At 56.7% G+C, this 12697-nt stretch overlaps 2 protein-coding genes across 2 annotated transcripts; one reads left to right on the forward strand and one right to left on the reverse strand.

Moving 5' to 3' along the window:
• Positions 1–219: 219 nt before the first annotated feature.
• CH63R_10646 (Beta-ketoacyl synthase domain-containing protein) lies at positions 220–10024 on the reverse strand (the record flags this gene model as incomplete). Its single annotated transcript, XM_018305620.1, has 9 exons — positions 220–1952; positions 2039–2453; positions 2551–2893; positions 2979–5235; positions 5327–5547; positions 5644–8848; positions 8915–9140; positions 9211–9423; positions 9503–10024. 9 exons carry the CDS (start codon positions 10022–10024, stop codon positions 220–222), a joined length of 9135 nt encoding a protein of 3044 aa, XP_018155044.1.
• Positions 10025–10667: 643 nt separating this feature from the next.
• Positions 10668–12502, forward strand: CH63R_10647 (P450 monooxygenase; the record flags this gene model as incomplete). Its single annotated transcript, XM_018305621.1, has 4 exons — positions 10668–11042; positions 11108–11279; positions 11377–11746; positions 11836–12502. 4 exons carry the CDS (start codon positions 10668–10670, stop codon positions 12500–12502), a joined length of 1584 nt encoding a protein of 527 aa, XP_018155045.1.
• Between the last annotated feature and the right edge of the window lie 195 nt (positions 12503–12697).

Raw genomic sequence — 12697 nt, forward strand, 5'->3', positions numbered from 1 at the left:
AATGGTCAAACTGTCTTCAGTGTTCTTATCTGTTTCTACTACAGAGACATGATATGCGCAACCAGCAACACACTCTGAACTAGGTTTTATCCTCAATGAGAGAGAGAATGATGCTCAGGATCAGGACCTGAGAAATACGTAAAGATGACAAAGCCCATGCAATACCATTTCCTGCCCAAAGACTTCCATCCACCAGGGAAAGCAGATCAGCCCGTCTATCTATGCCAGCTTCAAAGCGGGGTTCATGGAGAACATGGACAGAAGGGAGATGTAGTTATTTAAGAAGGCACGAGAACCCTGAGGAGAGTACTTGGAGCCCTGCAGCTTGACGGTGATGAGAGGATCCTTGGTGGGATCATCCGACATCTCGAGCACCACGTCGTAAGGGGTGCGCTCTCGGGCCGCGATGACCTCGGTCATGACGGCATCGCCAATCGCGCCGCTCTCGGCCTGGCCTTGCTTGTAGTCGAAGACGGCCTGGAACAGCGGGGCGCCCGTGGTCGCCGTAGGCAGACCGGAGCCAAGGCGGTCGTGGATGACGCCGTAGGGCACGCGGGAATGCTTCAGGGCCTCCCTCACGCTGTCCTTGACGGACACCAGGTGCTCGCCAAAGGTGTTGGAGGAGGTGAACTCGCCGAACCGAAGCGGGAGAAGGTTGGCGAAGAAGCCCATGGCCGACAGCTCGTCCATGGTGGAGCGGTTGGTGTCGGCGATGCCGATGGCGATGTCGTCGCTGCCCGTCATGCGCGACAGCAACACGTGGTAGGCGGCCAGGTAGAACTGCATCGGGGTCGCCTTGTGCTTCCGGCTGCGGTCCTTGATGCGGAAGGCGACCATGGGATCCAGACGCCCGATCGCCTCGTGCTGGTGCCAGATGCCCGCCGCTCCCTTTGGTTCTTGCGACGAGGCGTCGCCGTCGCTCGTCAAGGTCTGCATGAGTGGCAGCGGCGTGGACGCGGATGACTTGCTGTGCATGGAGCTCCAGAACGAGATATCCTCGTCGAGACGGCCCTCTTCCAGGTCTTTGCGCTGCTGGGCGGCGAGGTCGGCAAACTGAACCGTCGGCTGCTTCAGCGGCACGTCGCTGTAGTGCTTCGCTGCTTCAACAAAGAGGTTCTCCGTGGTCGATCCGTCGCCGACGAGCCTGTGGTAGGCAACGATCAACAGGTGCTCGTCGTTGCCCCAGTGGCAGTCGACGAGCCTGAGCGTGTCGCCCCTTGCGATGTCGTACCTTGTCTCGTGGAGCTTCTGGTACGCCTCTTCCGCCGCCGCTCGGTCTGCAACCTGCAGGATCTGGACCTTGTTGTTCGTATGCTTGAGGACCGTTTGCTGGAGGATCTTGTCCGAGTCGGAGTCGTCGTCGTCACCCTGGTCGAAGGCCGTCCGGAAGATCTCGTGACGACGCATCACGGTCTTGAGAGACCGCGAGAACCGCTCGAGATCGATGGCGCCCTTCATGAACATGCCAATGGTGTTGTTGAAGACGGTAGGGTCGTCGATCCCCTGCTGGACCTTCCAGGAGTATTCCTGGGCCAGGGACAGCTTCTCGTGGCGTACGACGACGGGTCCGTCGTCGTCGTCGAACTTCTCGGCCTCGTCATCCGACAACGAGTCAACCGAGCCAGTAAGGGGCGTTTCGGCGGAAGTCTCATTCGTCGCCGTGTTGGACCTGGTATCGTCGGAGCTGTCCGCCGGGGTCTCCTCTCCTTGGTTGACCAAGGGAATGGCGCTCGCCGGCAGTCGCGAAGCGGCGTCGTCGGCCAGGTCGGCCACGGACGCGCCGCTCAACACCTTTAGTAGTGGAAGGTCGAGGAGCAGCTGCTTCGAGAACCAGGAACCAACAGTGACGGCCCCCAGAGAGTCGACACCTTGGTCTATGAGGGGGACATCCGGGTGAAGGCTCTCCCCATCCGCGATTTGCAAAGTGACACGCAGCTTTGCCGACAGATTGTCTAAATGGTTCATCAGTTTAACATGTTCCCAGAAAGAAAGAAAAAAAAGAGAGGAAAAGGAACTGTTGGCAGCCTTGGGCTCTTACCAATGACAATCTGTCGAACCTGGCCCAAGGTCGTTGCCTGCTGCAGCTGTTCCTTGACGGAGCCCTTGGCGCCGCCGCCCTCCGCGGCGTCCTTTCGCTGCTCGGGAATCTTGAAGTTTCCAACACGGGCGTCGTTGAAGAACGTGATGCGGTCCTTGAGAGCAGGGTCGAGTGCGGGGATGCCCGTGGTCAACTCGACGTCCGCCATCTCGATCACGGTCCTCCCACGCTTCTCCTCGTTCTGGAACCTCGCGAGCGTCTGTTTGCCGGAAACGACGGCTTCGGCGAACAGCGTGTGAAGCTCGTGCTCTTCGACCGAGTCGAACATGAACCGGATCGCGTTGAAGTCCTCCTCAAGCTCGGCCCTGGTGACGAACCCGACACCGTAGACGGCTCCGATGTCGATAGTCGAACCCTGGAGTTGTTCACAACGGTCAGTCGAGCTCTGTAGACGGCCGATAATCAAAAGTGGCATGATGGAAAAAGAAGGCATAGTCGGAGCCTTGACTTACCGCCAATCCCTTGGACAACCGTTGCTGAGCCAGAGCCTGCAGGTAGGAGTTTGCCGCACTATAGTTCGCCTGGCCTGGGTTACCCATGACCGCCACGATGGACGAGAACATGACGAAGAAGTCGAGCGGGTTGCTGCTGGCCGGGTCGGAAAACCTCTCGTGGAGGATCTGCGCGCCCCGTACCTTGGGCTCCAGCACCATGGTCATGGACTGGAGGTCCATGTTCTTGAGCATGACATCCTGAAGGACCAAAGGCCCAAAGGCAATGCCGGCCGTAGGCGGCAGCTTCAAATCTCGGAGTTTGGCAAAGCCAGCGTCGACAGACTCTTTGTTGGCAACATCCCTAAAGAAAAACGAATTTGTGGTTAGAAAACGAGTGTGAGATATCGATACGGGGCCAGGGGGACTGGGGGACTGCATCAACATACATAGGCAAAACTGTAACTTTTCCGCCCAAAGCTTCAACGTGGGCAATCCATCTGGGATCAACTCGAGGGTTTCTGCTGGTGAGAACGACATACTTGGCGCCGTGCAAGACCATCCACCGGGCCAAGGACCGGCCCAGGTCTCCGGTGAGGCCGACAAGCAGGTAGGTCTTGTTGTCAACAAAGAGGTTGGCAGAGTCGACCGGGCGGATATTTGCCGATAACGGCTTCTCCGCCTTCCAGTCAACCAGAGTGGACAGCTCCAGGCGCTTGTCGGTCGAGCCAGAGAGCTGACTGGCAGGGAAGACTTGGTAAACTTCGTTGCCGATAGTTCTTCCCGCCGCAGCAGCGATCGATTGTTCGACCACGCTTTCTTCTTGAGCCGAGCCTCTGGAAGATGATGAAGTTGTGCTGCGGACGATGTAATCGCAGCCATACTTGTAGCAACTGGGGGGGAGCACATTGGCCAGGCGATGGCCGATACCAACGGCGGTCTGGTCGGTCGACATGTCGAAGAAAGCCGTGAGGTTGGCCGGGCGAATCTGTTTCAGCCGGCCATCGGTCTCCTTGCCGTGCAAGATGATCCATCGAGCGGAACCGGCGGGGGAGGAGGTGCTCTTCAAGCTCGGCGATGTCGTGGCGAAGCTGATTTGGAAGCCCCGTCTCTCGGCCTCCTCCAGCAGGATACCGATGCAGAAGCTCGGCGGCTCGAAAACGAGAACCGAAGCCGCGGGTCCGGAATCTTGGGCTACGCGGGAGACAGCTTCGCCAATGAGTGTTGCCGCCACCGACATCAGGAGTTCGCCGGGGTCCTTGTCGGCCGCATTGCTTGGCGCCGCAAAGACGTGGTTTTGCGGGACATGGACTATGGACGCGTTTTGCTCCGAGAGGGCCACCACGGACGCGCCGTCCAAAGTGTTTCCTTGCACGAGGTGGAAGAACCCAAGGTGGCTCACACGTATGGCCTGTGAGAGAGCGTAGCGGACACGTACGGTCGTGTTATCGGCCTTCTGGGTGTCACCCAGGCCCGGGAACGTCTCGACGGCCTCGAGGTAGTATGCCGAAGGCTTCGTTTGCTTCAGAGCGATAGGTGTCTGGGCGGGGTCGAAGTCTCCCAGCACAGGGCGGCGAGAGGAGTTCATGCGGTCATTTCTCGCCTTGTCGTGCTTCAGGCGGGGAATCCAGGCGCGACCCTTGCACCAGTAGACTTCGGGTTCGTCGGTCCACGTCGATGCCGCGGTGAAGTCGTCGTCGCTGTCCTCGAGACGCAGCAGTTGCTCGACCAGGAACTTGGTGTCCAGGTCCTTCGCGGAGTCGACGTCGATGAGGGTCAGACCTCGGTCGGGATGCTCCCGCGCGATGGACCTCAGCATGCCGATGGTGCTGGCCTGGTGCGGGTTGTCGATCCAGGCACTCTCCGTCAGCCACAGCATCTTGCCGGCGAGGAAGAGCAGGTTCTTGACGGCCTCGAACTTGTCCTCGTCCAGGTGAGCGAAGATCTCGTCGTCGATCTCGGACAAAACGACAAAGGTGGACTTGGGCTGCAGGTCCGCCGACGCGAGCTCGTCAAGACTGGTGATAGACTGGACGGATCTGTGCGGAAGGGTACCAGTCAACTCCTCCATGATGCGTTGCGTCTCTGGAGACTTGCCGCCGACGACGACCAATGGCGGGTAAGAGGTCTTGATGGGGGCAGACAGAGGGTTGTACAGCGCGTCGATCCTGGAATCAGCGGCGTACGTGCTGAAAACGGACGTGGGGAACAGGTTGGCATCTCGATCGAGAGTGCGGCTCTCGATACCCGAGAACCCAACACGCTTCAGGATGGCGTCCCACCGGTCGTACGAGACAAACGGCTCCAAGACCCGGCCGTCGTCAACGCCGGCCCACCAGTCGGGGAACAAGCCGAAGAGGAAACCGAGTCGGCTATGCTCACGGTGGGTGATCTCAAGGATGACCATGTGACCGCCCGGCTTTAGCAGCGACCTGGCGTGTGCCATGGTCTCCTCGAGCTTGGGGGTGGCATGGAGGACGTTGGACGCGATGATGAGATCATACGAGTGCTCCTTGAAGCCCTGTTCTGCGGGGCTCGAACGGATATCGAGAGACTCGAACTGCATGAGCCCTTCCGTGTCGAACTCGGCAAACTTGGCGCGAGCCTGCTCGAAGAAGTCGGTCGAGATGTCGGTGTACGTGTAAATGTTGAGCCCAAGCTGAGGCGTTGACAGAATGTGCTTCGTAGCGCCGCCCGTGCCCGCGCCTACGAGGAATAACAGGTGGTCAGTGACAATGAAATACAACCAAAAAAAAAGCAGGAAGGCGAATTTTGGCGTCTTGTTTCTTGGACTTACCGATCTCGAGGACATCCATGGACTGGAAACGATGAGCGATCTGGGCCACCAGGTCCCGGGCGTAGTACAAGGCCGGGCCGAAACTCAGCTTGTTGGTGTAGAACTCGGTCAACAAGCCGTCGTGGTCCATGAGATCGAACGGGCTCTGGCCCTGGCAGGTGACCGAGAACAGGTTCTCACCAACTCGCTGAACGAGGCGAACATGTGGGTGGTAGGAGTTGCTGTCGAGTAGTCAAGTCAGACACAGAAACGCAATCACACACACACACACACACACAAGGTCATCGACTCCAACGGGACAGGGATCTTGTACATACCTCTCACATAACTCCTGGATCTCGGCAGAGCTGTCGTTCTCCCAAGACACATCATACCACAAGTCGTTTCCGTTGCGGGCCTCGTTCTGGACATGCTTGAACCAGTCAATCTGTCTCTTGAAGTGGGGGGCAGCGCTGTCGTAGTCGGCGCTGGTGAGCTTGTTGAGGAAGGACTTGATGTAAAAGTAGACGATGCGTTCGATGATTGGTATGGCCTGCTTATCCTGTTCCGTGGCCCAGTGCGCCGGATCGTCCAGAAGCTTGTCCTGTGTAAGCGGGTTCCAGAACCACTTGGCAAAGATGCGATGGTCTGTGGATGCTGTCGGAGGGGAGAACGGCTTGAACATGATGTTCTCGACTTGGAGAAGCGTCGTCTTCTCGGGACCAAAAACGGTGATGTCGCCGCTCAGGAAGTCGCCCTTGTCATACGTGTTGGTGGTGTTGAACGCGAGCTCGTCTGCGCCGGACTCAGCAGCCGCCAGGCAGAGCGATGGGACCAGGGAGATTCTGTCGATATGGGTCGGGACGTATAGTGATCGGAGACGTCGGTCACCCGGCGACGAGTAAGCCCCGATGACGGTCTGGAAGGCGATGTCCAAGGGCGCCGGGTGCATCAGCAGAGGCTGGCCGCGTCCGGCGTCCTGCAACTTGAGGAAAGCAAGCGTGCCGGTGGCTTTGGCGTCGGCTCGTCTCATGGTCTTCAGGCAGCGGAAGTCTTTGCTGTAGTCGTAGCCCATCAGGTCGAGTTCCTTGTAGAAGGATTCGACGTTGACCCTGTTCATTTGGGGGTGCTCTTCCTCGGGTGCCGGCAAGACGGACTTGTCGTCGCCGGCGGGCGAGGATGGCTTGTCAGCCACCGTGATGATGATCTCTCCCTTGGCGGAAGTCGAAAGCTCACTCTCCTTGGACAGACACGAGTCGATGAAGAACTTGAGCGTAATGATGCCGTCCTGGCCGGGCTCGCTGGTCACGCTGGCCGAGAGGTTAAGCTCGACCAAGCTGTTGTCGTCCTCGAACACCACGGCCTTGCTGATGTCCATGTCCACAATCTCAAGAAGCTCCACTTCGTAGTTGTTGTCGCTGGCCACACGCATGGCGGCCTCCATGGCCATGACGATGTAGCCAGCGGCAGGGAAGACGGTCTGTCCTTGGAGGGCGTGGCCGTCCAACCACTCGAGGTCGCGGGGTCTCACAAAATTGTTCCACTGGAACGTCGATGCGGTGGAGGACAGCTTCCCGAGCAGGAGGTGAGGGTGCTGCCCTCGAAGATGCTCCCTCGTAGAGCGCGACTCGGTCCAGTAGCGGCGAGAATGATCCCAGGGGTACAGCGGCAGCACCTTTGCCAGGCTCTGGAAAGGTTGCTGAGGTAACACTTCCTTTGCAAAGCCGGTAGCATCGATACTCGGGACTCCAAAGCGCTCCCAGAGGTATCCGAGACCTCGTGAAAAAGCGGTCATGTCGTCGGCTCCTCTCTCAAGGCACCCGGTATACGGCAACTCCGTTCCGTCGAGGGTGTCCTTGACGGTGGCGAGACAAGGCCCCTTGAGAGCAGGGTGGCAGCCGACTTCGATGCCAACTTGTAGCCCTCGGCAGGTTACGGCAGCCTTCTGGACGGCATGAGAGAAAAGGACCGGAGACACGAGGTTGTCCTTCCAATAAGCGGCGGTAACGTCCTCTGCGGCCATCTCCTTGTTGGTCTCGTCGACGGATGAATACCAAACAAGACCGGTCTGGGCTGGGCTGGCATCGGCAACGGCGCAACCGCATTCCTCCAACAGCTGGACGTAGGGCACCGCGCAAGGAAGCATGTGATGTGAGTGGTAGGCCTTGTCGACCTTCAAGAGCCTTGCGAAGGTGGATTCGTCCTCCAGAACACCCTGCACGTGCTGGATTGCATCCGCATCACCAGAGATGGTCACACTGTCGGGTGAGTTGCTGGCTGCGACACAGACCCGGCCTTCAAAGGCCTCCATTTCGCAAAGCTCTTTTGCATCGTCGTACGACATGCCTGCCGCCAACATGGCACCAGGTTGCCCGCTTGGCGAAGAGGCGTGCTCGGCGGACACAACGCCGCGAAGGTAGGCGATCCGGATGGCTTGAGCAGCGCTGATGAATCCTGCCGCAAAGGCACAGGCGATCTCGCCCGAACTGTGGCCGACCACCGCGTTGAACTGTATGCCGGCGGCAGAGAGGAGTCTGACCAGTACGATCTGCACAGCGCAGCATAATGGCTGCGAGAAGCTGGCTTGCCTGACGTTGGAGGCCTCGCCCTCCAACATCAACTGGTCGTAGAGGGTCCATGATGGCCGATACTTCTCAGGGAGCGTCCTCAGCGCTTCGTCGAGCTCTTCGATGATGCGTGTGGTGTATGGCACACCGAGCAGGAGCTTCTTCAGCATTCCGGGCCACTGCGCGCCCTGCCCTGTGAAGATACCCAGCACCCGAGGCTTGCCCTTGGTGTCGGTGCTGAAGTCGGTCCAGACTTCACCGTCCTCGATGGCGGCCTCCAGTGCGAGTCGGAGGGTCTCTTTGTTGTTCCCGACGATGGCGCGACGAAACGGCAAGACGGATCGCTCCTCGAGCAAGGTGCAAGCCAGATCTTGCAGGCTGAACTGTTGGGTGTCGATAAACTGAATCATGCTTTCGAGCGTTGATTTCATCGACTTCTTCGATTTTGCCGAAAGAACAAGAGGCAGGCAAGATGCCTCTGCCTCTACGACAGGTTCAGCTAGAGGCGTGCTCTGATCGGGGCCCAGATACTCCTCCACAATCGCGTGCGCGTTTGTTCCACCGAAACCTATGTGTCCAACATGGGTTAGCTGTTTCTTCTTTCTGTCTTGCTTGGGGATAGACAAAGGCGGTGATCTCTTACCGAAGGAGTTGACACTGACTCTTCGAGGCTGGCCAGGTGCAACTGTCGGCCAAGGGATGGCCTCGGTCGTTATTTTCAGATGGTTGTAGAAAGGAGCCACGCGGGGGCTCAGCTTGTTGAACAACAGGTTCGGCGGGATCACACCGTGCTTCACAGCCAAGCAGGCCTTGAGCAGGCCGGCAATACCGGCGGTACCTTCGGTATGACCGACGATTGTCTTGATGCTTCCGACGAAAAGAGGGTCATCGCCTGCATTGCTGTTGTCTCCCTGCCCAAAGAAGGCAGACGCAATGGCATTTGCTTCTTGCGGATCTCCAGCCGGTGTACCGGTTCCTGCACAGCACCGTGTTAGACTAAGGACATGAACACTTCCGGACAATCAGTGGGACGGCCGCTTACCGTGCGCTTCGAAGAACTGACAGCGTTCCTGGGGGTTGTTGATGTCCAGGCCTGCCCTTGCGTACGTGGCGCGAATGAGGGCCTCTTGTGCGTCGTGGTTAGGCATGGTGATGCCCGTTGTCCGGCCGTCCTGGTTGATACCGGTCTCCCTGATGACACATTCAATCGTATCACCGTCTTTCAGGGCCTGACTCAATGTCTTTAGGACTACAGAGCACACCGCTTCCTGGAGGGCCACACGTTTTAGTATGACAGATGTCTTGCGGCCGAGACCAGGCAGGGAGTTGGTAACTTACTCCTCTGGCATATCCGTCAGCGCCAGCATCCCACATGCGGGACCTGCCCGAGGGTGACAGCATGTTCAGTTTGCTCTCCAGGACGAACGTCATAGGGCCCAGTATCAAGTTGGCGCCAGCGGCAACGGCCATGGTGCTCTGTCCACTGCGAAGCTGTTGCACGGCAAGATGTACGGCGGCCAACGATGAGCTGCATGCTGTATCAATCGTCATCTGCGTTCAACGACGCAGGTTAGCTCTGTGAGACAGATATCGAACTAATACCAAGGCAGGGATCAGAGGGACCACTTACACTCGGGCCATGCCAGTCAAAGAAGTAGGAGATGCGATTCGAGGCAATGCTCACCGCCACGCCCGTGGCACTGTAAGTGGGAATACTCTCCAAATCGCGTGTCGAAGTGGTCTCGTAGTCATGGGTCATCATCCCGACGTAGACAGCCGTGGACGACCCCTGAAGGTCCTGCATCCGCATTCCAGCGTTGGATACAGCCTCATACACCGTCTCCAGCAGAAGCCGCTGCTGAGGATCCATGCTCTCTGCCTCTCCTGCTTGGATGTTGAAGAAAGGTGCGTCAAAGGCATGCAAGTCCTCCTTCAGAAAATACGCGTAAGACGCGTTGGTGCGTCCATGGTGGGTGCCATCGGGATGGTAAAACGTGTCGACATCAAACCTTTCCTTTGGGATCCTGCTCTGAACATCGCGAGGCTCTTTCAGGAGGTCCCATAACTTTGAAGGTGTGTTTGCAGCCCCGGGAAAGCGGCACCCACTTCCGACAATCACCACCGGCTCGTTCGGGTAGTTTCTCTGAGCCATCGCGACCTTGACTGAGACCTTCGTCGAGCTCTGGTTAGCGCAATAGGAAGGGAGAACTGCTTGGGCGTTAGCGAATGCTCCGGCAACAAGAAGGCTGAGTGAGACGCTATAAATACCAAGTAATTCTGAGAAGATGGTTATATCGAAATGATTTTACGTAGTCATCTACATGCATCTCATGGTATCGTCGCCATTGTTATAAGTATGAGATTTGTACACCAGTGTTTCCATGCTCTCAAAGACCCAGCAAGTTACAGACTTTCGGTTTCGGTCAATCCGTGATAGGAAGTCGAATCCACCTACTTTCGTTGGCGAATCACAAAACAGACGCCCGAATCCTCTGTAAAGGGCCCTCGGCATGATTCGGCGTGTCCACAACCAACAGATTGTTCGGCAGTCGGTATTATTCGGTGATACAAATGATGGCACGCAGCACCGAGCAATGAAGGGATTTCGGCAGGAGACGAATAGAGAAAATGCTGGGGTTGTCAATGCCTGATCAGCCAGATTGTATTAGTATATACAAGAATCCCATTGGTCCTGTGAGATACAACGTCGCATGTCCGATATCTTTTACACCGAGTCTTTCTTTCCAAGATTCCACTTTGTCTCGGCTGTCCCCTATATTCATCCATCGACCGCAATGCTAGTTCGCTCTCTTTTGGAGAGCATCGAGGGCTTCCGAACAGGCCTATGGCCAGACACGCGACAGCATGCCCCTTGGCTTTGGCCATACGCGGCACTCATCTTGGGAGTCGCCGTCTTTGGCTTACTCTTTCGCAGAAAACGGTCCAGTCTGCGAGTGTATAACCCGAAGAAATGGTGGGAACTCACAAACATGAGGTCCAGGAGGGACTTTGACACGCATGGTCCGGACTGGATCCAGGCTTGGTTCTCGAAGAACGACGAGCCCATCCGCTTCGTTGTCGATTCTGGATACTGTTCCATCCTCCCATCCTCCATGGCTGACGAGTTTCGGAAAATGAAGGAACTTTGCATGTACAAGTTCTTGGCAACCGTAAGATGTAGCCCCCCTCTCACTTTTCACTTCCAACCCAAGATCTAACATTTTGGCGCACATAGGACTTCCACTCCCATCTCCATGGCTTCGATGGGTTCAAGGAAGTCACCCGAGATGCGCACCTTGCGACCAAGGTTGTGTTGGGCCAGTTTCAGACACAAGCCAACAAATACGTGGTCCCACTGTCTTTAAAAGCCAAGAGTGCTATATCAGACGTGATGGGCGACAACAAAGGTACGTGATCACTCTCCTCAACCTCACAATGAACGAATTCGGCTCTCGCAAATCAATCGTCACACAGTAAACTGACGTGGGTTCGTTGCCGCACTAGAATGGCACACGACGCATTTCTACAACCAAGGATTGGACTTGATTGTACGCACCGTCGAGTTCATAATGGTGGGGGAGGAGTTGAGTAGCAACCCAGAATGGTTGGACATTTCGAAAAAGCATGCCTTGACGATGGCTGTACACGCTCGCCAGCTTCGTTTGTGGTCCAAGCTGCTACGACCTTTTGTCCACTACCTCAGCCCTCTAGGCAAGAATCTGCGCGATCAAGTAGACAAGACACGCAGCCTCGTCGAACCCATCGTGCAGAAACGACGTTCCGAGAGAGCGGCATGCTTGGCCAAGGGCGTGAAGCCGCCGGTGTATGTCGATTCGATACAGTGGTTTGAGGAAGCGGCCAACGGCGACTGGTAGTAAGTTTATCTGCTTTATGGGACAACATCATGTTCTATTCCAGTTGTAATTGTGCCTGGCATTGAAACGTAGCTCTAACGTACACTAGCGATGCTGCAGGTGCTCAACTCGCCATGCACTTTGCCGGAATCTACGCCACATCAGATCTCCTTATTGGCTCCCTTGTAGACATATGCAGACACCCGGAAATCATAGAACCACTGCGTCAGGAGATCCGCACCTGCATTGCAGAGGGAGGCTGGACGCCCGCCTCGTTATTCAAGATGAAGCTCCTCGACAGCTGCATGAAAGAGACGCAACGCATCAAGCCGGTCGAGTGCGCCACCATGCGAAGTTACGCTCTGCGGGATGTGACGTTCTCTAACGGTACCTTCATACCCAAGGGCGAACTGGTGGCCGTTGCGGCAGACCGGATGAACAACCCCAACGTATGGGAAGAGCCGGAAAAATACGACCCTTACAGATTTATGCGCATGCGCCAGGATCCAGAGAAGGCCGCGAGCGCTCTCCTGGAGAACACCAGCGCCGACCACGTTGGCTTTGGCTGGAACCCTAGGGCGTGCCCCGGCCGTTTCTTCGCCGCCAAGGAGGTAAAGATCTTGCTGGCCCATCTTTTGATCCAGTATGACTTCAAGCCTGTGCCTGGGGACAACCTTGAGCTTTTCCGCCACTCGTTCAGTGTTCGGATACATCCCAATACGAGGCTCATGGTACGAAGGCGTGATGAGGAACTTCCTCTCCCAGGTAGTCAGTAAAATGGGCGTCCTAGACCGTCTCCAAGCCCCAGAGTGAAGCAGATGGCATTGAAAGAGTCTTGACTCGAGCTATTGTCGTAGATCACATGGTTTGGCAGTTTAATACTTGCAAGATGAGTATTTCCAACGGAATACAACAATGAACGAGACAAAGGGTGCCAACAAATCTAAAAAATTGTCGCCTCTGACCTTCAC

The sequence above is a fragment of the Colletotrichum higginsianum genome, assembly GCF_001672515.1.
Source record: "Colletotrichum higginsianum IMI 349063 chromosome 7 map unlocalized unitig_7, whole genome shotgun sequence".
Lineage (NCBI taxonomy): Eukaryota > Fungi > Ascomycota > Sordariomycetes > Glomerellales > Glomerellaceae > Colletotrichum > Colletotrichum higginsianum.